Source organism: Vanrija pseudolonga, chromosome 1, assembly GCF_020906515.1.
Source record: "Vanrija pseudolonga chromosome 1, complete sequence".
Lineage (NCBI taxonomy): Eukaryota > Fungi > Basidiomycota > Tremellomycetes > Trichosporonales > Trichosporonaceae > Vanrija > Vanrija pseudolonga.
The window spans coordinates 1,303,791-1,326,483 of record NC_085849.1 but is presented as its reverse complement, the minus strand read 5'-3'; the positions used below and the strand labels follow the sequence as shown (position 1 = coordinate 1,326,483).

The window sequence follows — 22,693 nt, the reverse complement described above, 5'->3', positions numbered from 1 at the left end:
CCAAACATTACGTGCACGTGACTACCCACCACGTGGGCTCATCCAGCCTCACCGCCCAGCGCACCCAGGCCGCCCTGCGATTTGCTCCCGCTCCTCCTTATTCCTCATTCGCGAGTGGCACACCGCCCAAGTCTCCACAGAATCAGACCCAAAGTCGAGAGCTCACACCCGACGCCAGAGACCCCTAGCCGCAGTGTGGCCAGGCGACATGGACCGGCCTGGGCCTTGTCCTCGCTTTGACAATTTTGGTCGCCACCGCTCCCCTCGTCCCCTCGTGCACTTGGGCGTTGCTGGAGGTGGTTTGCCACCCGCTGACTTGGGCTCGCGATGCGCGTGCTGGCCTGGCGGGGGTGGGGGAGGAGGAGGGGCGGCGGGAATAGTGTGTATGGCCGCCGTATGCATCCCCAGAGTGCATGTATGCATGTGCTCGCCTATGTATTCGCTTGCTATGCGCTGCTGTGTGGATGCTGCTGCTATGTTGTTGCTGCTGCTTTGTGGTGGATGCAGCGTGTGTATGCATGCCGGGTTGGATGAAATTCAGTGTCGGGTGCATGCATGATGAATTTTGGGTGTAGGTGTGGTAGCGTGTGACGCGTGCATGATGGCGAGCGACGCGTTGGTGGTGGTGTCGGACGCGTCGTGACGATGGCGTCGAGCGCGTCGTTGGTGGTGGTGTCGAGTGTTGATGTGATACCAAAAAGAGTTAGAGCACTACTACCATTCACCAGTGTTTTACAACTATACCGCCGCGGGATCCGGCCACACCGGAGACGCGTTGATTTCAGAGGCCTGCCCTATCGCTTATAGCTTTAGGCCCAGGCAACCTACTCTCAAGATCCACGGGGGTTTTGTCACTCAAGCTCCCCCCACTTGACCTTTGGCACCACGACTGACAACCCCCCCTTTCGGTCGAGCCAACTGCAGCATCTGTCAAGCACCAAGGAGGAAAACCCACAGACCCAGCTAGGACACTACAGCTAGACGAGCACGCCTAGGGGGTGGGAACACCAATGAATGGTCACTGACGGAATTATTGAATAATCGCTAACTTGGAGCACCTGTGCTCTTCCGACTTGGCTACACGACCATATTGTCAAAAAATGACAGGTTTGGGTCAGCAAAAAGGTGCTCCTGGCACTGTCGGACTTGAGCGACTGGTACCCCACCGCGACGTTTACTTGACCCTCGACCCCGCGCGTCAGAGTCAGCCAGCCAGCAAAAAGATTTCCACCGTGCTTGTTGTCCTCATCCAACGTGCGCCATGCTCTGCTGACCATTGCACGTCAGCCACCACTTGATCATCGCCACCGCGCCATCACTCCGCCGCCCCCACCCACGCCGATCCACCACCGCCCCTGCCCAGCCTGGCCCCCACCTCCCACGCCCCTCGCCACCCACAAACAAACTACACTGCATACTCTACAATCTCAACATGCCCCACGCACGTCCTCTACGCCTTCGCCAGCTTGGCCTTGAGCTTCAACGCCTCGTTCGCAAACTCGACATAGTAGTAGTCGGCATACACCAGTCCGTGGTCGAGCAGCTTGCGCGTCGAGTACTGGTTACCGTTGATCGTCGAGTGCTGGAGGATGGTCTCCCACCCGCCCTCGCCCCAGCTCACGGCGCCGTTCTTGACGCTCGCCGCGGGCGACGCGCACTCGCGCACAGTGTCGTCGATGAGCTTGAACCCAGCCGCGAGGTAGTACTCTGCCGCTGCGGGGTCCGAGGGCAGCAGCAGCTCGTAGAGCATCTGGAAGCCGCGCGCGGCGATCGTGCCCGCCGACGCGTCGTAGGGGCAGGGCTTGGGCGCGTCAAAGTCCCTGCGGGGTTAGTGGGGTGCGCGGGGGAGGGGGCTGGGGCACCCAGCATGGCGATGAGGCGAGTCACCAGCACTTCGCAGTGCTGGGTCCCACAGCCCGTGTCACTCACCACCAAGGAACACCGCTCTCGGGCAGCCGCTTGATGAACGCATCCGCCAGCTGCCTGCTCGCGTCGACAAACTCCTTGCGGCCGGTACGCAGCGCACACTGGGCATAGCCGTAGATGCCCCACGCCTGCCCGCGGGCCCAGCACGACTCGTCGGCGTAGCCCTGGTGCGTCATCTGCTTGTCGACCTCGCCGTCCTGGGTAAAGTTGACGACGTGGTACGTTGTGCCGTCGGGGCGGATGTGGCCCTTGATCATCTTCTCGGCCTGCGTGGTGGCAATCTCGGCGTACTTCCTGTCGCCGGTCAGGTCGGCGACCTCGTACAGCAGGTCGAGGTTCATCATGTTGTCGATGATGACGAGGTAGTGCTCGTGCGTGTTGTCGCGGCGGTAGATGTCCGGCAGGCCGACCTTGAGCATCGTGTCCCACGAGCGGATGCAGCCGACGCGCTCGTCGTACCGGTCGACGAGCGAGTCGGCCGCCTCAACAAGCACGGCAACGTTGCTCTTCTCGCCCGTCAGCGCGAGGTCGCGCCCGAACGGCAGCTGGAAGCGGAACCCCTGGTCGTGGTTGATCGCATGGCGCGCCAGGTGACGGAAGCTGCCCTGCCACCTGCGCGCGAAGGCGACGACTTCTTCCTCGGTGTAGCCCGCGGCGGCAAGCGTGCCGGGAACAAGGCGCTCGCGCTCGACAAGCAGCCACAGCAGGCCGGGGAAGAAGCCCTGCGTCCACGCGACTTCGACTGGGCGTGCGTCAGCTCAGCTCAGCTTGCTGTTCCTCGCTCCGCGACCCACTCTTGCTGCAGTGGTAGTTGTTCGGGCCGCCGGGCTGCGTGTACTCGGGGATACGGGTGATGGGGGTTCCCTGGGCGCGGTGTCAGCACTACTTCTCTCTCCTCGCCACCCCGACTTACCTCAGGCTCGTCATACTTCTTAGCGACCTCGACGACGCGCACAATGTCGGACGGCGTGAAGATGTCCGCCGCGGACGCGGGCAGGCCAGCAAGGCGGGCAGTGATGGACGGCGCAGAGGCGGAGGGCATGGTGCTGGTAGAGAGGTCGTGCTTAGCTGGGCCAGGCATGATGCATAGCGAGTGTGAGTTATATACAGCGTGCATGTCGTCTCGTCGTACTGTAGCAGGTGAGAGAACGCAGCGGCGGCCCGGACATACCCCGGATGTAGCTAACGCCGGCCCGCACAGTGCTCCGCCCGCCGGCCGTGTGCCGGCCCGCGGCCTCTTGCCCGACCCCGACGGTACCGACGCCGCGCCAAGTGCACTTGGCTTGGGTGGGCTACACGGTCCACTTGCTGCTGCTCGCTTGCATGACGCCGGACGCCGCAGCCCAGGGAGAGGGCACGGAGAGAGCCAGCAGACGCGCTATATGCGGCGCCGCGGTGGGCGACGACCCACGCTGGCTGCCCACAGGGCCCCGCTGGTATCTCAGCTGTACTCCCGGCCGCCCTGGCCCCACTGCACGCGCTAACCACCGGACCGGTGTTATGTTATCAGTCAGCTGAGACCAAGTCATTGCCACCAAGCCAAGACCAACGACACACCACCACACGCGCCACACGCCTGCATACACATGACGAGGAATCGTACCCTATAGACCTGTACTTCCTTCTGAAACAGTCATGTGCCTCGGCGTCCTCCGGCCTCCACCACCCCCACCTCCACACATCCAGACATCCTCCACACATCCACTAACGCCCGCCCATCAGCCCGAGCAGGCCGCCACCGACAGGCGGGCGCGGCACAGGCTGGTGCACGGCCGAAGGCGAGATCGGCTGCGCGGCAGGCGGGACGGGCAGCGGAGCGAGGCCCGGAGGGGGGCCCAGAGGCTGCTGCTGCAGCGGCGGGAGATTGCCTTGCGGCCCGGGGCCACCATACGCTGCCCCCAGTGGCGGCGCGTATCCTCCGCTGTACACCCGTTGCTGTTGAAGCGGGGGAGGCACAGCGCCATACTGCCCAGTCGCAGATGGCCGAGCACCGTACTGGTTGGGGAACCCGCCCGGTCCGAACCCGGGGGGAGGGAGATTGCCGGGAGGAAGGCCGCCAGGAGGGAAGTTGCCGGGCTGAGGTCCTAACGGGTACGCTCCAAAGGGAGCACCTAGGGGAGGGAAGCCGGCTTGGGGCCTGGGAGCCCCACCGCCGGCGCCAAACAGCGTGCCGAGGAGCGCACGCTGGTGATCGCTCGGCGCCGGGCCGCCGTTGGGCGGAGCCGGGGGGAGGAACTGTTGTGGGGGCTGCTGGTAGCCCGGCTGAACAAACTGCCCCGGCTGTTGAAGAGGCGACGCATACTGGCCAAGACGCTGCGGCGAGCCGTCATATGCCCGGTGCTGAGGCGCCTCGGGCGAGTATTGGTTGAACTGTGGTTGCTGGGGAGGCGGCTGCGGCGGCTCGTGCCAGCCGGGGTTGGTGTAGTTTTGCGGCGAGGGCATGTCGATCGGGGCGACGTTGGGAGTCGGGTAGGTGCCGGTCGATGTCGCCGCAGAGTGGGTGTGCGATCGTGGAGGGACGGAGAGGTTGGGTTGGGGTGCGCCAAACTCTGAGCCAAAGCTGGCTTCGAGGAGAGCCTGTTGGCGGCTGCGGCGGTCATCGTGGTTGTCGGCGGACCCTGTTGCTGCGGGAGATGGCGTAGCATGGAGGGAAGCGCCGGGCTTAGGTGGCGAGGCAAGCATGGAGAGCAGGTTAGATTGATGAGTCGATCGTGGGGGAGATGCGGGAGTAGTAGATGGTGCTGCCTTTGGCGCGTTGAGGATGCCGAGGAGCTTTGATTGTTTGGGGTCGGCCGGGGGTGCAGAGACGTGCTGTGGTGGTGCTGGCGCAGCCACGGTTGACAGACCGCTGAGAAGACTCGCTAACGCGTCATCCTCCTTGCGCTCCTGTGCTTGCTGCTCGGCGCTCTTTGGCTCCAGGTTTGAGAACAGCTGGTCGAGCTTGCGGGCATTGTCGCTTTCCAGTGCCAGGACACCCTCGTCCTTCTGGATAAACTTGGCAAAGAGATGGTCGATTGCAGTCGCAGGCTGCTGAGCGGCGGCATGCGTGTCGTCAAACGCAAAGGGCTGCAGGTGGCGCTCCTTGCCCTGCTTGCCAGCCGACCCAGGAATGTTGTTGGTGTGCTGCTGCTTCTCTTTAGGTCTGGGTGGGTACGGGTTGATGCCGTTCTTTGCCAGCCACTTCTTGAGTGGGCCGACAAACGGCGTGACGTTGTAGAACTTCTTCTGTCCCTTGCCACCGGTGCGCTTTGGTCCCTTCTTGTTGGTCCAGGTCGGCAAGTCGTAGAATGGGATCCACTCGATCGCACCAATCTCCTTGCGGGTCTGTGTCTCGAACACTGTCGACTCGTCGACGCCCTTGGCAAGGAACATGGTCACCTCCTGGGCGCTGATCTGCGTCTTGATAAAGTCCTTCTCGTTGACTTTTCCCGACATGTCGTAGCCTGTCTCTTCTTCAACCTAGAGGGGCGTTAGGCTCGATAAACCAACAATTCACTCACTTCTCGGATCGCACAGTCCATGTCGGATTCTTCCGAGTTGATCTTGCCTCGGGGAAAGCACCAGCCAGCGTTCGACTTCCATCCTCGCACCATGAGCACCTTGTCCCCGTTGGCCGAGATGATGATGCCGCCGCAGCATGGCACCATCTTCTTGTACGCGCAGTACTCTTCCCATATGGCGTCATAGTCGATGGCCGAGTTGGCATACAGCGGCGACGACTCGATGATGAGATGCGTAAACTGCCGCTGGGATAGAGACGGGAGGAAGGGGTTGAGCGGTCTGATGTAGTCTTCGTAGAACCAGTGGGCCTGCTCTGCCTGCCAGTAGACGCGCACGAGGCTCGTCTCTTGTTCTGGGAGGTTGACGAGGAAGCGGGCGTTGAGGTCCTCGAGGACCTCTTCAAACGTCATGTCTCGGAAGACGTTCTCATCGCCGCCGTCTTCATCTTCCGTCTGTGCCGCTACTGGCGTATGTGATGGCCCTGCAGATGATGGCGACGGGTGATGGTCCATGTGCGGAGGGCGAGCGCGGTGAGGTGTGATTGGCCGCGCGGGCATTGTTGGGATTGTAGGGGGGGTGGGACGCGGAGGGTAATAGTTGGGTGGTGGGCGCCGTAGCGTGTGGGTTAGGTACCTTGCTGCCGCTGTTGTCGAGTAGACAGTCGCGTTGATGTTGGTTGTTTGCCGTGATGATGATGAAGGTTGATAAGAAGTCGCAGGAGGGGCGATGTGACGCGCGCAGGCAGGCGGCGGCGAGGCAGCAAGCAACGCAACTCGACACAACCGCCAGTCCCGTGCCTGGGCCGCATGGAATGCACGTGGTTGCATCCCGTTTACACGTCATCATTTATTATCACATCCCTGTCTCTGTGTCATTCCGCGGCCGTCCTTTGCGGGGGTCAAGTGTCCGGATGTGGGGAAATAGCGTCCACACACACTCCCCCCACTCTTGGCAGCAGCCGACTCGGGCCACCTCCACACACACACAGGATGCTCCATCCGACCGGGCCACCGCCGGCCCCCATCTCTCCCTTGCTCCTCCTATTTCCGAAGCCTGCATCTATAAAGGCCGCACGCAGCATGCACAGCGGCAGCGGCCCCCCGTCAACACCAGTAGCATGTTCACCCCCTCGCCCGCCGTAAAGGCCATCACGTCCAACCCGCTTCGGACGCGGGACGACGCCGTCCAGCTCCTGCTCGACCTGCTCGCGCCGCTCGCCGACGCACAGTCGGCCGGCGGGGCGCGCGTCGAGCTGTTCCAGGGCGGCGTGGTATTCGGCGAGATTGCAGCCCAGTTCGAGGGCTATGCGCGCGCCCTGTGGGGCCTCGCTCCGGCGCTCGCTGCCGAGCCCGACCACCCACTCCTCCGGCCGCTCGGCGACCGGTGGCGAGCGGGCCTGGACAACGGCACCAACCCTGCGCACGAGGAGTACTGGGGCAAGCTGAGAGATCGCGACCAGCGCTGTGTTGAGATCGCGGCCGTTGCTGTCGCCATTGCTATCGCGCCCGACGTCTTCTGGACCCCGCTGTCGGACGAGGCGAAGACCCGAGTGGCGAAGTGGATCACGGCGATCAACGACGTCGAGATCCCGCCTAACAATTGGCGATGTGAGTGTGTGATCGCGTGGGTTTTGCTGACGCCCAGGGTTCCGCATCCTCGCCAACGTCAGCCTCAAGTCTGTCGGCGCCGAGTACTCGGAGGCCGCGATCGAGGAGACGCTCGAGTTTGTCGAGAGCCACTACAACGCCGACGGGTTCCCTGCCGACGGGCCATGCGACCAGATGATCGCGTACGACTACTACGCGACGTCGTTTGCCATCCCGTTCTACTCGCTGTTGTACACCCGCCTCGCGCCACAGGACAAGGCGCGGATCAGCAAGATCTGGACGCGGACGCTGGCCAACATCCCGAACGTGATCCACCTGTTCGCGCCCGACGGCGCGTCGATCCCATTCGGACGCAGCATGACATATCGCTTTGCCACGGCGGCCTTCTGGTCCGCGCTGGCGTACGCGACCGACGATGAGCACCCGCTGCCTGCACCGCTCACCTGGGGCGTGGTCAAGGGTCTTGTCCTCCGATCCATTCGATACTTCACCCAGAAGGAGAGCGTCTTTGCGCGTGATGGCAGCTTGACGATCGGGTGGACCTATCCATCACTGTTCATGAGCGAGGTGGGTTAGAGCAATCGTGTCGGCAGCTAACCTTCAGCAATACAACTCGCCCCAGTCGCCCTACTGGGCTCTCAAGACCTTCTTCGTCATGGCGCTGCCCAAGGAGCATCCGTTCTGGACAGCCGAGGAGGAGTCCATCCCCGAGGTGTTCAGCGAGAACGCCGTCGTCAAGCCGTGGCTCCAGACCTTCTCCCACGCCGCGGGGCACACCTTCCTCCTGACCAGCGGGCAGTGCACCAACTGGCCCATGCTGCAGACGGCAGCAAAGTACGGCAAGCTGGCGTACTCGTCAGCGTTTGGCTTCTCGGTCGTCGGAGGCCAGTATGGCCTCGACTCGGCGGCGGCCGACTCGACAATCAGCATCTGCGAGGACGACGACGGCGAGTACTGGCAGGTGTCACGCAACCTCACCGACGTGAGCGTGTCGGACGAGGGCGTGATCAAGTCGACTTGGAAGCCCAAGCCCAACATCACGATCACGACGTGGCTTATCCCTCCGCCGGACAAGCACACGCCGTGGCACACGCGCGTGCACCGCATCGAGTCGGGGCGCGGGATCAAGTTCTCGTCGGGCGGGTTCGCCATCCACTCGCACACGGGTCCCAAGCACTCGGAGCGGCATCTGCCTGTCGTGCAGAGCGTTGGGACAGCGCACGGGCGGTACGAGGCGGCCGACAAGCGCGCGGCGATTGCGACGTCCAAGGCGGGGGTGAGCGCCGTCTACGACCTGCTCGGCACGGGCGAGGCCGTCGTGCACGACATGGCGGCGAGCACCAACCTCGTATCGGGGCGCACCGTCTTCCCGACCGTGCTGGGCCACGTTGGCGCCGGGCAGACCAAGTGGGTCGCGCTGCGTGTCTTTGCGCAGCCGTCGGCCGGCGACCTCGAGCCCCAGTGGGTCGAGGCGTGGAACGAGCTCAAGCCGTGGGCCGGGCTCGCTGAGGCGCAGAAGGAGCTGCCGTTCATCAAGGACGAGGGGAAGTGTGTTGTGATGTAGTGTAGTGTAGTAGGCAATGCTAGAATGATAGAAGTGACACGGCTGTCGGTCTCGGGGTAGTGCATGCAGTGTGCCGTTCTCCATGGCTTCGGTACATCTCCTCGCCAAGCGCACCGTCGCCGGCGTCGTCGATGCAGCTGCGGCCTCGCCAATCCGCCGGAATGACGCCCGGTTCATCGGCACAAAGACGTACCGGCCCAAGCCAGCCGATAAATCGGCCAGCCAGCACAACCAGCATTGCCGCGCCGCGACCACATAAAGCGCGGACGGCTGTCGTCCGCGCGCGGTGCAGCTCCTTCCCCAGCCCCAGCACCCCATCTCCCACACCACCTCGCCCAACAATGTCAATGTACGGCCCCTTCCGGCGCATCGTCACCTCGCACGCCGAGGCGGACACCGACGGCTCGCAGGTCGAGCTGCACGACGACACGCCGCCGTTCCGCACAGCTCTGGACGGGGGTGCGGCCTTCACCGCGCTCTTCGCGACCCTCGGCCTGCCTGCCAAGTCGACACATGCCATCGACAGCGCAGGCATCGACGCCGCGGCGGCGCTCGCGCCCGCCGTGGTGACGCCTAACGGCGTCAACGCGCAGGTCACCGACCTCGCGCCGAACTTCCGCGTCGCGATGCACCGCACCAACTCGGTCGACTACAATGTTTTGTTGAAGGGCAGCGTGTACCTCATCACGCCCGACGGCGAGGGGAAGGAGAAGCGCACGCTCGTGCAAGCCGGCGAGATTGTTATTCAACGGGGCACGGTGCACGGGTGGGAGGCTGGCCCCGAGGGCGCGCGCTGGGTCAGCGTCATCGTCAATGCTGAGCCTGTTGTTGCTGGGGGCAAGCCGTTGGAAGAGGTCGACTTTCGTGAGTCCCACAGACTTTGGGGCGTGGCTGACGGCAGAGTAGGGGAGCGTGGCGGATGGACGAGGGAAGGAGGGGGAGGAGGAGGAGGGTACACTTCATGTATTGCATTGTTGGGCGTGTCGATCCAGGGCAATACGTGCTGCCTGGCCGTCGTCTTGTCGCACTCGGGCCTTGTTAGAGAGCATGAGAGCAAACGCAGAGCATGTAGACGCAGCAGCTAGCAGGGCATCGTTCTCGTCGTCAACAATGGGGCACCGGCGCCAGTACCACGTGCGGCCACGTGGCTTTACTCCCGCCGACCATCGACATCACTGGTCGCGTTTTCCTCTTTCGCCGTCGTCCAGAAATCCAAGCAGCCAGAACTACACTGACAAACCATCCTCATCCAACAGACACTTACACCTCTCAACAACACACAACACAGCCCCACACACCCACCCGCAGCCATGTCCTTCAGCGAGGCATGCGAGTCGCCAGACTTTAAGCGGTGGCTCATCACCACCCTCGAGCCGATGTAAGTTGCCTCCTTGCGAGTTGCCGCTGACAGTCCCCCAGGTGCGACGCCGATCCCGACGTGCTCGCCGACTATATCATCGCGCTGCTCAAGCACGAGTCGAGCATGACCGAGGCCGAGTGGAAGAAGGTGCGGGTGGCTTGCCGTGGAGGGATAAAGCCACTGACACATCCCAGTACATGGTCGACGAGCTCAAAGAGTTCCTCGACGCCAACTCCGCCCCCTTCGTCGACCTCTGCTTCACAACATTGCATACAAAGTCGTACCTCCCCCAGCAGCAGGCTGGTGCTCCAGCTGCCCCTGCCGCTGAGCCCGTCGCGGGCCCGTCGTCGCCAAGACGCGCGGGCAACGAGATCGAGATGGGCGAGGCGGGAGAGGTCGGCGCGCCACAGGGTGGACAGGCGCCGCGGAAGCGCGCTCGCTGCCGCGACTATCATGGTGGGTGGCCGAACGCGAAGGCATTGCTGACCCTCCAGAACGCGGATTCTGCATGCGCGGAGTCAACTGCCCCTTCGAACACTCGGACGACGTCTTCATCCCAACACCCGAGCAGATGATGTTCCAGATGCAGCAGGCCCAGCAGGGCTTCATGGGGCCTCCTGGACCCGGAGGGCGCGGCGGCCCCCGAGGACGCGGACGGGGAGGACACCGTGGCGGACGCGGCGGCGGACCAGGGGGTCCCATGGGCCCCATGCCCGGCATGCCGTTCGACCCCAACATGCCTCCCTTCATGGGAGGGCCGCCTGGCATGCCTGGCGGCCCACCGTTCATGCCCTTCCCTCCTGGTGGCGGCCCAGCAGCAGACTTCCAGGGCACGAACCGTCCCCCCTCGGACCGGACATCAACGACGATTCTCATCACCGACGTGCCGCCGCAGCACCTGTCAATGGGCGCGATCCGCGACTACTTTGGCCAGTTTGGCGACGTGACAAACGTCGCTATCGAGGGCAACTCGAAAAGAGCACTCGTGTCGTTTGGTTCTAACCGCGAGGCGTACAAGGCGTGGAAGTCGGACGAGGCCGTGTTTGGCTCGCGGCATGTCAAGGTGCTGTGGCACCGTCCCCGCCCCGGCCAGGGCGAGGAGGGCCAGAAGGCGCTCGAGAAGAGCGCGCAGCTCATCGCCAACATGAAGAAGCTGGAGAGCGGCGAGAATGCCCAGGGCGACGTGGTCGCCAAGCTCGAGGGCCCCGAGAGCCGGCTCAAGAAGACGCTCGCGCTCCTCGAGGCCAAGGAGAAGCGCCAGAAGAAGGAGACGCTGATCGCCGAGCAAAAGGTCCTGTTTGCGCGCGCGGCCACCGCGTCAAAGGAGGACAAGGTCGCCATCCTCGGCCGCATCAAGGAGATTGCCAAGGAGATGGAGGAGGCCGACAAGCCCGCGCCCGAGCCAGTTGACACGGACATGACGGACAAGGACCGCCTCGACGCCGAGCTGGCCAAGCACGGCATGGAGACGAGCGCCGGCGCCGACCAGGCCGAGCTGCTCAAGCTCAACGCGCAGCTGTCAGCCCTGAAGGACAAGGTGAGTGGGCTGTTGTCGGAGCGAGTGTCGAGCCTAACTCCCCAGGCGTCCTCCCTCGGTATCACTGGCAACCGTTTCTCGCCGTACGGCCGCGGCGCTCCTCGCGGCAGCCCGCGTGCGCGCGGACGGGGACGCGGCCGCGGCGGCGCTTTCACGCGCCCGATGCGCCTCGACAACCGCTCGACGACGATCCACCTCACTGGTGATGCGCTGGCTGGCGGCGACGCCGCCGTGCGCGAGTGGTTCGAGAGCACGGGCGGGCGGATCGAGACTGGCCCCGATGGCGGCTTGTTGGCGACGTACGAGTCGCGCGAGAAGGCCGAGAAGGCGCTCTCGCACGGCACAAAGGACATTCCCAACCTCGCTGGCAACCTCAACGCCGCGTGGCACTCGGCCCCGGCGCCAGCATACGCTGGCAACGGCGCTGCATCTGCGGCGGCTGGGGCGGCGGACGGCGACGGCGAGGTCGACATGGAGGAGGGCGAGCGCCGCGACCGCGACCTCGACTAGGTGGTGGTATCTGTAGCAGCATAGACGTATAAACAAAAAGAAGAAGACATCTGTCGTGTGATCCTTGGTTGTCGTCAGCCCGAGCCGCATTGGAGGCGAGGCTAGCATAGCATGTACTGCATTGGTGCTTTACGGCTGCTATGGCGCTACTATTATCTCGTGCTGTAATGCTATGTTCTCCCGAGCATGCCAAAGCTGTTGTTTCCATTGACTTGGAGGTTTGCAAAGTGGTTCTCGGCGCCCGACCACGTGTTCTTAAGCACAAACGCTTCCGACAACAACAGCTCAATGTCGTGGTCGGTCCAGTTGGTCGTCGGCAGGCGCTGGAGGAACATGATGATCTCCTGGAAGTCCATCTCGCGGAGCCGGTCAGAGAACTTGACCAGGAGGGCTGAGCAGACGTAGAGGTGGAACTGGGAGAATGCGTCTGCGCCTTCGGACTGTGCGGGTCAGTTTTGCCCAGAGCGATAACCCACCAAATACGTGTCCCACATGCGGATAGTACACTTGACGCTAATCTCGCGCATGAGCAGACAGTTCATCCACCGGAACGCGAACTGCATGTACTCGACGCCATGATCCTCAAAGTGCGCGGCGAGCGGCGCGTCGATGCGCTTGATGAGCTCGCCCATGCGCTTCACGAGGCGCTGGATACCGGGCTGCTGCGAGATGTAGTGGTCCTGGATGCCGTCGAGCAGCTTGGTGAGACACCAGAACGAGTCTGCCTCGATCGCCGCGAGGATCGGGGCGGGCAGGGCGCCGGCGTCGAATGACTCGGGGTCGACGCTCACGTACGCCGACAAGAACACCTCGAAGAACGGCGTCGCGAGGTCGTTGATCCCCTGAACGTACCCGCTCGCCGGGTGCCGTATCGCCCACACATACAGGATGCGTTCTAATGCCCGCTGTGTCGCGGGACAGCTCCACAGCGGTGCGCCGGGCCGCGTGCGGGGCACGTCGATCTCGATCTGGTGCCAGATCTGCTGCGTGAGCGCGTGAGGAGTGGCATGGGCTTACCTGCTGGTCGAGCGATGCGGGCCCCCGTCCAAAGTACTGCTCCACGAGCTGGCTGTACTCTTTCCGCTTGCGCTGAAGGGTTGCAAGGCGGGGCTGGGACGCGAGGGGGAGGTAGTTCTGCGCGGGGTGGGTGAGCTCTACTCGGCGTTCGGCCCGTCGCCCTACGCACCAACAACAGCTGCCACACGATCGGCCGAATCTCCTCTGGCACGCCAGACCATGCAATGGCGCGCACGGCGGCAATGTCTATCGCGCCGCCCGAGTCGCCGGCGAGGATGCGCACGAATCGCTCCCGCCGCCGCTCGGTCCGCACGCTTCTCTGTCTCGACATGGTGGCGCCCGATCGCGGTGCGGGCGAGGTACGGCCAGGCGTTGGCGGCGCTGAGCTCGAGTTGAGCGAGCCGAGGAGGTGCAACGGGTCTTGGTGGGGTCAGCGCCGTCAACCACCTTCCTCACCTCTCAGAATATCGTCCGCGTCGGCGCGCACAGCTTCAGCACCGGCCTTGGCCGTGGGCGTGGAGGGCGCCTCGGCGGCGTCGGCCGTCTCGACAATCTCCCATGCGCCGCCGGGGGGCAGCCTCGTCGGTGCTGGCGCGTGCGGTTCGGCCGGCGGCGGGGTGGCCACGCGGGCCTGCGAGCCCGACGAGGAAGCGAGCGCGCGCGTTGCCGGGCCAGACGGCGGCGTGCCCCGTGCCGGGGTCGGGTGATAGCTTGCGCTCACCCACGACGTTGAGATGGAGCCCGAGCCGGCCCCGGCGGGCGGGGGGCTCGCTTCCGTCTCCGCGGCGCGCCGGATGGGGATCGGGGCAGCGTTCGCGTTCGTGCTGGTCGCAGCGGGCACCGAGCTGGCGCTCGCGCCCGTGCTCGTGCTCCGCCGCGGCGTAAAGCGCGGCGCCGCGGGGCGCTCGTCGTCGTCCGACCGGTCCGAGCTCGAGTCCCACGCGTCGTCCCACTCGGCGTCGCGGCTGCGCCTGGAGCGCCCGGCTGGCGGGTTCTCGTCCTGCGGGGTGGTATTGCCGCTTGCTGGCCGTGTGGGGTGGGAGCTGGAGCGGAAGAGGCCAGTGCTGAGCGTCATCATGTAGGGGTGGGCGGAATGGGGCCTTGCTGGCGGTGCCGCGGCGGTGGGGGACGGCGCTTGCTGCTGCTGTGCGTGGCTCATGCCTGCTTTGTTCTGAGCATGGGCAGTGAGCTATGGATGGGGGAGGATGGGGGGGATGGGGAAGGATGGGGAAGGATGGGGAGGGATGCTGTCGTGTGTGTGATTGATGCAGTGAGTGATTGTTGATGAGAGTGCGATGGGGGTCGAGGTTGATTGTGAGGCGTGTTTTGCTGGAAGGTGGCTCGGTGGTGGTCTAGTGCCAAGTGCAAGTGGATCCACAGTGGAGTGAGAGTGTCCACCAGGCAGGCAGGCAGGCAGGCAGGCAGCCGACTCCAGCCAGGCAGGCAATGTCTCACTGAGACATCTCCCTCGCTCACACGCACACATTCTTCACTCTTCTCATCATCATCACTACTCTTGTTGGCATTGTGCAGCAATCTGTCAGAATCGATTTTAAATAGGGCGCTCAACGACGCCTGCAACAACAATTGTCTTGGCCCGCCCAGCAGCATCACACCTGCTCGTGACGACCCGAGTCACCCTCACCTCCACCCCAGACCCTCCTCAATCCCGCCATGACAACGACCCGTCCCACACCTTGCCCATAACCTCCCTCTTTCCAACAACTGACAACTTCCACGTCCTTTTGCACCCCTCTTGCAAGCACAGACCGGGGCCCACTCGCCGCTCGGGTGCACTGCGCACCTCGCCACCCCCCCTCCCACCGCCGCCGCGACGCTTGCCACCTCCCTAGTCTCCCCGGGAAACGTCAAGGCCACGATGAGCGGCGCCTTCTCGTCATTCGTCAACAATGACGACGACGGGCGCTCCTCTGGCCACTTGCACCAAGCCGCCCAACCCCCACCTGCCTTTGCGACCAGCACGCCGGCTTCCCCGCTCCGCTTCGCAGCCAGCTCGGGAGCCTTTGGCCTCGGCTCGTCAAACAGCAGCAGCAACGGCGCCCCCGGGCCAAGTGGGACCGCTGGCGGCGGGATGGGACTGTTTGGCGGCAACCACACGCACTCGCACTCGCATTCTCAATCGCTCAGTAGCCAGCCCCATCCACACACGCTCAACAGCAACCACGCCCACGGTCATTCACACTCTCATTCTCTCTCGCATTCCTCTGGCTCATCGACGGCCGTGAGCCCAACATCACCAGGCCCGACTCGCCGCCTCCGCCGCCCGTCGTTGCTATCGCTGGCACCAACCAACCAGAACGACGCCATGGGCCCACGCAGTGATGATCAGCCCTCGCCCACCGCCGCCTTTGGGTCGGATGTGCCAAGCCTGTCGAGCGGCTCAAACTCGCCGGCAATGAGCACGTCCATTTCGCATCAGCAGCACCAGGGCGCGGGGTCCTTTGGGCAAGGGCACCACCACATCGGCTCGCCGCCAGCACTGCAGCCACTGCCGCGCTGGGGCACAAGCGTCGCGCCATTCACAGCTATCACCGGCGCCCCTGTCGAGCGTGTGTCATCTGCGCCGCCCATTCCAATCGAGGGGCTCAAGACGAGCAACTCGCCCGTGCCATTATCGACAGGCCGCAGCGCCGACGCGTGCGACTCGGGAATGGACGTCTCCGAGATGAGCTCGCCGCCGAGGTGGTTGCCAGGTCACTTGCAGCGCCGCCGCACGATTGGCGGCAAGTCGAACGTGCTCGGCGGGGACGAGGACGCCGAGTCATCTTCGTCGGGGACCAAGTCGCGCTTCCCAGGCAGACCACTCCACGGCGCCCTCCTGGCAACTCTTATCTCCGAGTCGGCCCCGCTGGAACACGAGATGCGCTCGGAAGCGCGCCTCCAACGCTTAATCACGTCGCATCCTTCTGCACTTCCCCTTACACCAAGACAACGGCGGAACACACGGGGCTCCCGAGGAAGGTTTCCTGAAATGGTCGGTGGCGATGACGATGACGATGATGATATTCCACGGCGGCGCCTCAGTCTTGGTGCGAGGTGGCGTGCGGCGTCGAGCGACTCGGACTCGGACGACATGATGGACGACGAGCCGTCCTGGCCTACGCCGTCCGCGGCGGCCGGGGCAGTCAACTCGGCGTTTGCAAGCGTCATGGACCTCGACCGCCCGGCTTCGAGCGGAAGCAGCAGCGCGTGGCCTGGACGATCAGATTCTGGTAAGAGTACACCAGCTGGAATGAGAGCTGGATCTGCGGCTCCGGGATCTATGACCCCCAACCCCAATGGATTCTCAAGCGACAGCGGACCTACACCGGGCACAGTCACTCCCGGGTCTCAATGGCAGGGCCAAGCGCCAAAGTCGGCACGGCTCAACATTGTTGTTGGCGCATCACCCGGAATGGGCCTCCAGTTACCGACAGCATTTGGTGGCTTAGCCATGGGTGGCGGCGGAGGAGGAGGCACGCCGTTGGGCTCGCCTACAGCGGAAAAGTCCGAGCTCGGGGCGAGCCCAAGCGCCATGAGCCTTGCCAGCCCGGGCATGATGCAGTACCGCGACCCCGTCCCGATCAGAAGCGGCAAGCGAAAGGGTAAGCTCTACTTTGAGCATCAGTCACTAATCCCACCAGCGGCCGCAGAGGACCGGTTCGACCCGTACAAGCGGCCTCGCGGGTCATCGCCATCGCCATTTCAGAACGTTGCGCTGTCGCCCTCCAAGCCGACGGCCATCCCGATACCGAGCTCGCCGAGTCACGCGCCGCACGTTGGCTCAGCCCTGGCACTGGGCTCGCCAGGCTACCTGAATCTGGGGCGGCCCGTCAAGTCGGCCCACCCCCACCCGTACACGCGACCCATGAGCTCGCGGTCGCGCGCGGCGTCGCCGGCGCTGAGCATCGGCAGCACGTCGGGCGTGCTGTCGTCTTCGCTCGGGAACGGCGGCTTGACTGGTCCAAGCAGGCCATTAGGCGGCCCCTTCATCCCCACCGGACCAGGCGCGTCGGCCGCAGTCAACGCCGCGAGCGCGCCTGGCGCTGCGCCGCCCAGCCTCGGAGGGATCGGCTTCCTCTCGCTCACAGCCGCGGGCATGGGTGTGGCGGAGGAGCGCGAGGCGGAAGAGGCCGAGGACACTGAGACGCTGCTGGAGAATGCAATGGAGGAGGACTAGTAATAGCATGAGGCATTAGATTGAGCATGAGCTGGACGTGTCGTCATCCAGTAGATGTAGAGTAGACACGTTGTATCATCCATGAGATCACGATATGATGGTGGTGCCACCTGGTGGTGGTGCAGGAGCCGCCAGCCAGCAAGCCAGTCTGACACGACGCGGCGCGAGGTGGAGGCAGACCAACCGAGAGAGTTTCGCGTTTCAATCGACCACTCCTTGCTTGTCAACTCTTTCACCCCATCACAATGTCCAACCCGCCAATAGAGGACGACGCAGACCCGACCTACTCGCACTTTGCTCATAGGGCAGAGTTCGAGGCGCAGCTCGCGCGCTTTCTTGCGATCGACGTGGGGGGTACGCCGAGCGCAAGCGAGGACGACGCCGAGGTACGGCTGGTCAACTCGCTCGGCGCGATCGTGAGTCCGCCCTCCCCTCTCATCTCGTCCCCTCCTCCCTCTACATGAGATGCGTACGTACTCAACCCCGCCCAGCTCGACTACTACCTCCCCATGCCCGGCCTGCTCGACCCAGCGCTGGACAGCATAGTCCCCCCACTCATGGTCGCCCTGGCCTCGGCCCTCGGCTCGAAAGCGGCCGCGAACGGCGCACGGCTGGCTCGCGTCGGCAGACTGGTCAACTGGGTCGTCAAGGTCCGCGGGTGGAAGGCGGTCGGTGCGTGCGCGTTGCCGAGCTAGCCAGCTGACCAGCCCCAGTGCCGCACTTTCCCAGCTCGATCGTGCACCTCGGGGTGCTCATCGACGTGCTGTCGGCGCCTTCGTCCCCGAGGCCGTCGGACGCCGCCGCCGACACGGACGACTGGGAGCTGCGCGCCGTCCTCCTCCTGTGGCTCGCGCTCCTCCTCACCGTGCCCTTCTCCCTCTCTGCGCTGTCGGACGAGTCGACCCCGACGCGGCTCGACATCCCGACGCACGCGCGCCTCTTCTCGCAGCCCACGCCGGACCTCGCCGTGCGCGTCACGCTGCTCGCCCTCCCGCTCCTCCACCGACCAGGCCGCGAGGGCGGGTACGCCGCGCTGGTGCTTGCGCGCCTGTTCGCGCGAGAAGACGCAGTGCACGGCCTGCAGGGGTTCTTTGACTGGGCGGCCGCCGAGCTGCGCGAGGGCGAGCGCGAGGCAGAGGCCAACCTCGTCGCGTCGCTGCTCACCCTGCTCGCCCTCCTCCCGGGCATGGCGGACGAGCGCCACCTCCCCGCGCAGGCGGCGTTCCTAAACGACATCCTCGTCCCCCACCTGGCCGGCGGGCGCACGTCCCAGTCCTCCGGGCTCATCCGCAAGCTGGCAGTCAAGGCCCGCGGGCGGTGGTGGCTCGCGCGCCTCGGCCGCGGGCTCCGGCACGACGCCGACGCCGAGCTGCCCGACGGGATTGAGGAGCAGCTCGACGACCTCATGTCTGGCCTCGGGGACCGGGACACGATCGTGCGCTACTCGAGCGCAAAGTATCTCGGGCGCATCTCGGCGCTGCTCCCGCCCGAGCTGTCGGACCAGATCGTGCTCGCAACGATAGGCTTGTTCGCCGGCACGGACGACGAGCCCGTCGTCGAGACGGCGTTCGGGACCGTTGTTGACCCTGGAGGCAGTACTGCGTCGGGCGGCGCGATGGGCCTCGGCGGGTCGGAAGCGACGCGCGGCGAAGCGCGCTGGCACGGTGTTTGTCTTGCTGTCGCTGAGCTCGCGCGCCGCGGCCTGCTGGACGCCGACGCAGTGGCAGAGGTCACGCCGTGGGTCGTCAAGGCGCTCACGTTTGACCTGCGCCGCGCGTCGCATTCCATCGGGTCGAATGTGCGCGACGCGGCGTCGTACGTTCTGTGGTCGCTCTCACGCGCGAGCCCGCCGGAGCAGCTGTCCGCCGCCGCGGACAAGATCGCGACGAGTCTGGTCTGCGTGGCGGTGTTCGACCGCGAGGTCGGCGTGCGCCGCGCCGCGTCCGCCGCGTTCCAGGAGGGCGTTGGCCGGCTGGGGCTGTACCCCGCCGGCATTGACGTGCTCGCCAAGACCGACTTCTACTCGGTCAGCGTGCGCCGCAAGGCGTTCACGGTCGCTGCGCCCGCGGTCGCCGAGCACGCGGTGTACCGCGCCGCGATGCGCGAGTTCCTGCACAACATAACCCTGCGGCACTGGGATATCGCGATGCGCACGGCCGGCGCGGCGGCCCTCAAGGCGATCCTGGCGCTGTCGTCGCCCGACGAGGTGTCCGACTCGATCACGCGCGAGCTGGCACAGGTGCCGAGCCTCGACTCGTGCAGCGCGCATGGCGCGCTCGCGGCACTGACGCAGATTGCCTCGCTCACGGGCGACGCGACGAAGGCAAAAGTGGGTGAGCTGAACCCTACCTCGCTGACCCACGCAGCTGCTGGCGTCTCTCGATGCTGTTCGCGCCGCTGCGCTCCTGTCCACCGACGCCGCGGACATCATCACGGCCGGGTGCGAGCTCATCGCGGCAACGCTCACGCCGACGGTTGACCTCGCGCCTGTGCCGCGCTTCTTTGAGGCTGCCACCCGCCGGCGAGAAGCGCCTGTGCACGAGGCTCTGGCAGACGCGTGTCAACGCCTCAGCGAGGTCCGCGATGCCACTCCCCAAGTGCTCAAGTCGATCGACGAGTTGAAGTCTGCTCGTGCGGCACAGCGGCAGGCTGCGGCGCTGTGCCTCGGACACTTCCAGTACAAGTCGCATGTGGCGGCTGAGGCTCCACTGGCCGCGTTGCTGGGACTGCTGGCCCCTGAAGCCAAGGTAGGTTGATACTCCCGTATGTTGCTGACCTGCCAGTCCGACGTCGAGACAAAACGCAACGCCGTCCGCTCGCTTGCCGACCTCTCGTGCCAGCGGGATCCGGACGGCACCCTCCTGCTCCGGCCCGAGGGCACCACCAGCGTCGCTCAGGCACTCGTGGCGGCGTTAGACGACTACACGACGGATCAGCGAGGCGACGTCGGCTCATGGGTGCGCACAGCGGCGGTGCTGGCGCTGGGTCGGGTGATTGGTGGCGCTGCCTCGGCCGCCACACCCGCAGACCTCGTCTCGCAGGAGCTGTTTGATGCTGCTATCTCGGGTATCGTCAAGCAGGCGCTGGAGAAGCTCCAGGTCGTGCGTGATGCGTCGACTACGACGTGGGCTGTGCTCCTCGAGGCCAAGGCGGATCAGGTGTGGGACTGGCCTGGCGCGAATGTCTTTGCCACGGCTCCGCCGCCCACAGACCCTCGTCACACAGATCAGTGGTTCAGCGCTGGTCTGGAGGTCTTCCGCACACGATACCGCCCCGCCGCTGTATCTGGCATTCTCCAGAGTGCAGGCGGTAGCGTGTCATCGGTGAGTACCGCTGAGGTGCGCTGTGGCTCGCCAGCTGACACACCAGACGGAACGCTCCTGCGCGGCGCTCCTTAAATGGCTGAGAGACCTTGGACCCGCCGACTCGGCGCTTCTCGACGGCGTGTTGGGCGATATTGTCTCGCTCCTCGCCAACAACTTTAGCTCGAACCGCATCGCCGTGCCGGCACTAACGACCATCGGGCGGCTGTTCGACGCGGGCATCGCCACCTGGCCAGCGTCGCAGTCTCACGAGGTGGTGCCGGTACCAGCGCTGTACTCGCGGGCACTGGCCCTCGCCGCGCGCGGTGCGTCGCAGATCAAGTCAATCGACCGTTTGACAGCGGCGATGCGTGTCGTCGTCGCGAGTCTTGTCCTGCCATTTGACGGTGTGCGCGCCAAGGCGGCCGACGCGCTCCTCCCCTTCCTCGCGCACCGCTTCCCGAGGGTAAGGCTGAGGTTGTCCCCTGCAACAGCCACGCTAACAACCCAGATCCGCATGCTCACGAGCGAGGCGCTCTACACGACACTCACGACCGACGGCGACATTGACGAGGAGCTGGAGGAGGTCATCCTCGAGACCGAGTGGACGGCGCCCGACGGCGTCGACGAGGCGCCGCGCGTCGTCCAGCTTGTCAGAGAGCATCTCGCCCGGAGTTAGGATCTAGACATGGCCTAGAAGTACATACATAATGCCATCTACTGTATATTGTCGTCTACGCTACCTCCTCTGCGGAATGGCGCCCCAGGACGCGTTAGCGGCGCGGGCGGCGTCCGCCCGCGTGTCAGGCCGAGCAGTCGCGGCCCACGGGGCAGCAGTGGTCTGGGCCGTGGTCGACGGTGCCACCGTCGCGACGCCCTTCTTATCCTCGCCCACGAAATGAGGCTTCTCCGCGCCCCAAGCCCACCCGCCAACCCACAAGCCCTGCACGACGACGCGCTTGCCGAGCACTTCGGCGGCATACATCTTGACCAACCCGCCATGGGGCTTGACCCAAGATGGCAATGTCGAGAGACTATGCAGCAGCGGCGAATGCTCGGCGAACCCCGCGCCGCGCTTGAACAGCGTGATGCGGTGCAGGGAGAGCGTGTAGAGGTCGTTAAAGGGCCCGCTCGTGCTCGTTGCGTTGACGAGCGCCTGCGCCGGGGTCACGTCCGAGCCGAGCAGCTGCGCCGAGCCGAAGAGGTACGGCAGGAAAGCGTAGTCGTCGAGGCCCCAGACGCCGTGCGAGCCGGCCGGCTCGAGGCGGTACGTCGCCTGGAGCTTGGTCACGAGGTCGAGGTATCTGCGCGGGGGGGGGGGGGGGGGGGTCAGCGAGCCATGAGGAGACGTTGGCTACCCACCGAGGAAACACGCGCAGCACGAGCTCGTCCTGCGCCTCCTCGCCCACCACCCAGCCGGAGACAACGCAGCAGAACAAAGCCAGCGCAAACGCCAGCTCGTGGCCCGTGCCGTAGTCCAGCCGTGTCGGGTGGCCGAACGCGTGCGAGTTGAGGAGGAGCGGGAGGATCTGCGCGCGGAGGTGCGGTGGGAGCGGGTGGTCTGCGGCCTCGGTGTCGAGGAGGGCCGGCAGGCGCTGGCGGGTGAGACTTGCACGTTTACGAACCCACCTCTTCGACCAGCGCGATGTAGCGCCTGAACGCGCGATTGCCGAACCGCTGGGACTCCTCCAAGGGCGGCACCTCGTCAACGAGCGCCACGAGCGCGTCGAGCACGCGCATCAGCACGCCGATGGGCTGTGACGGGTCAGCATTGGAGATGAAAGCGACCCACTCCCGCGCCGTCGGACCCCGGGATGATCTCTTTCCCCTTTATGCTGCCGCACCGCGCCTTGAGCCAGCCGTTGAAGGCCTGGTAGCCCGGCGTACGGGGCCACGCCTGTACCCCGGCCTCGGTGGTCAGGAGGGGCGCGGGGGCGAACGGGTCGGACGGGAGCTCGATGCCGTCTGTTGGTGGCGGTGCTGGGGCCGGAGCTGATGGTGGGGGCATGCCGCCAACGTGTGCGCTCATGCTTGTTGTGATGGGGGTGAGTCTTGAAGGAGAGGGCGACGACAAGACTCTCGTCTCTCGTCCTCGTCGCCCGACGTCAGTGTCGATCTCGACAGATCACGTGACGCCACGTGGTTATCCTCGAAATGTTGAATGTTGAAAGTTCGAGGTGGCCAAGAAG

At 65.0% G+C, this 22,693-nt stretch overlaps 8 protein-coding genes across 8 annotated transcripts; 4 read left to right on the top strand and 4 right to left on the bottom strand.

Annotated features, from left to right (window-relative positions):
* Positions 1-1,397: 1,397 nt before the first annotated feature.
* On the bottom strand, positions 1,398-3,012 carry gbs1889 (Unsaturated chondroitin disaccharide hydrolase). The gene is made up of 4 exons (XM_062766962.1): positions 2,840-3,012; positions 2,721-2,790; positions 1,930-2,668; positions 1,398-1,820 (listed from the first exon to the last, which is right to left on the bottom strand). The coding sequence occupies exons 1-4, from the start codon at positions 3,005-3,007 to the stop codon at positions 1,451-1,453; spliced, it is 1,347 nt and encodes a 448-aa protein (XP_062622946.1). The 5' UTR covers positions 3,008-3,012; the 3' UTR covers positions 1,398-1,450.
* Positions 3,013-3,490: 478 nt separating this feature from the next.
* On the bottom strand, positions 3,491-6,113 carry dcp2 (mRNA decapping complex subunit 2). The gene is made up of 2 exons (XM_062766961.1): positions 5,427-6,113; positions 3,491-5,385 (listed from the first exon to the last, which is right to left on the bottom strand). Exons 1-2 carry the CDS (start codon positions 5,982-5,984, stop codon positions 3,631-3,633), a joined length of 2,313 nt encoding a protein of 770 aa, XP_062622945.1. The 5' UTR covers positions 5,985-6,113; the 3' UTR covers positions 3,491-3,630.
* A 318-nt stretch (positions 6,114-6,431) lies between these two features.
* On the top strand, positions 6,432-8,681 carry LOC62_01G000526 (uncharacterized protein). The gene is made up of 3 exons (XM_062766960.1): positions 6,432-7,034; positions 7,072-7,601; positions 7,639-8,681. The coding sequence occupies exons 1-3, from the start codon at positions 6,545-6,547 to the stop codon at positions 8,596-8,598; spliced, it is 1,980 nt and encodes a 659-aa protein (XP_062622944.1). The 5' UTR covers positions 6,432-6,544; the 3' UTR covers positions 8,599-8,681.
* A 258-nt stretch (positions 8,682-8,939) lies between these two features.
* On the top strand, positions 8,940-12,137 carry SPBC902.04 (putative RNA-binding protein; the record flags this gene model as incomplete). Its single annotated transcript, XM_062766959.1, has 6 exons — positions 8,940-9,462; positions 9,907-9,976; positions 10,018-10,105; positions 10,153-10,414; positions 10,453-11,495; positions 11,541-12,137. 6 exons carry the CDS (start codon positions 8,940-8,942, stop codon positions 12,003-12,005), a joined length of 2,451 nt encoding a protein of 816 aa, XP_062622943.1. The 3' UTR covers positions 12,006-12,137.
* gyp1 (GTPase-activating protein gyp1) lies at positions 12,132-14,306 on the bottom strand. The gene is made up of 5 exons (XM_062766958.1): positions 13,479-14,306; positions 13,192-13,442; positions 13,023-13,139; positions 12,482-12,985; positions 12,132-12,445 (listed from the first exon to the last, which is right to left on the bottom strand). Exons 1-5 carry the CDS (start codon positions 14,179-14,181, stop codon positions 12,176-12,178), a joined length of 1,845 nt encoding a protein of 614 aa, XP_062622942.1. The 5' UTR covers positions 14,182-14,306; the 3' UTR covers positions 12,132-12,175.
* A 218-nt stretch (positions 14,307-14,524) lies between these two features.
* Positions 14,525-17,202, top strand: LOC62_01G000523 (uncharacterized protein; the record flags this gene model as incomplete). The annotated part of the gene is made up of 2 exons (XM_062766957.1): positions 14,525-16,627; positions 16,667-17,202. The coding sequence occupies exons 1-2, from the start codon at positions 14,902-14,904 to the stop codon at positions 17,200-17,202; spliced, it is 2,262 nt and encodes a 753-aa protein (XP_062622941.1). The 5' UTR covers positions 14,525-14,901.
* A 238-nt stretch (positions 17,203-17,440) lies between these two features.
* Positions 17,441-21,220, top strand: TFCD (Tubulin-folding cofactor D). Its single transcript, XM_062766956.1, has 7 exons — positions 17,441-17,618; positions 17,694-17,874; positions 17,916-19,531; positions 19,569-19,949; positions 19,986-20,525; positions 20,572-20,970; positions 21,016-21,220. The coding sequence occupies exons 1-7, from the start codon at positions 17,448-17,450 to the stop codon at positions 21,181-21,183; spliced, it is 3,456 nt and encodes a 1,151-aa protein (XP_062622940.1). The 5' UTR covers positions 17,441-17,447; the 3' UTR covers positions 21,184-21,220.
* A 23-nt stretch (positions 21,221-21,243) lies between these two features.
* On the bottom strand, positions 21,244-22,568 carry RRD1 (Serine/threonine-protein phosphatase 2A activator 1; the record flags this gene model as incomplete). The annotated part of the gene is made up of 4 exons (XM_062766955.1): positions 22,297-22,568; positions 22,134-22,259; positions 21,867-22,099; positions 21,244-21,808 (listed from the first exon to the last, which is right to left on the bottom strand). Exons 1-4 carry the CDS (start codon positions 22,531-22,533, stop codon positions 21,244-21,246), a joined length of 1,161 nt encoding a protein of 386 aa, XP_062622939.1. The 5' UTR covers positions 22,534-22,568.
* Positions 22,569-22,693: the final 125 nt, after the last annotated feature.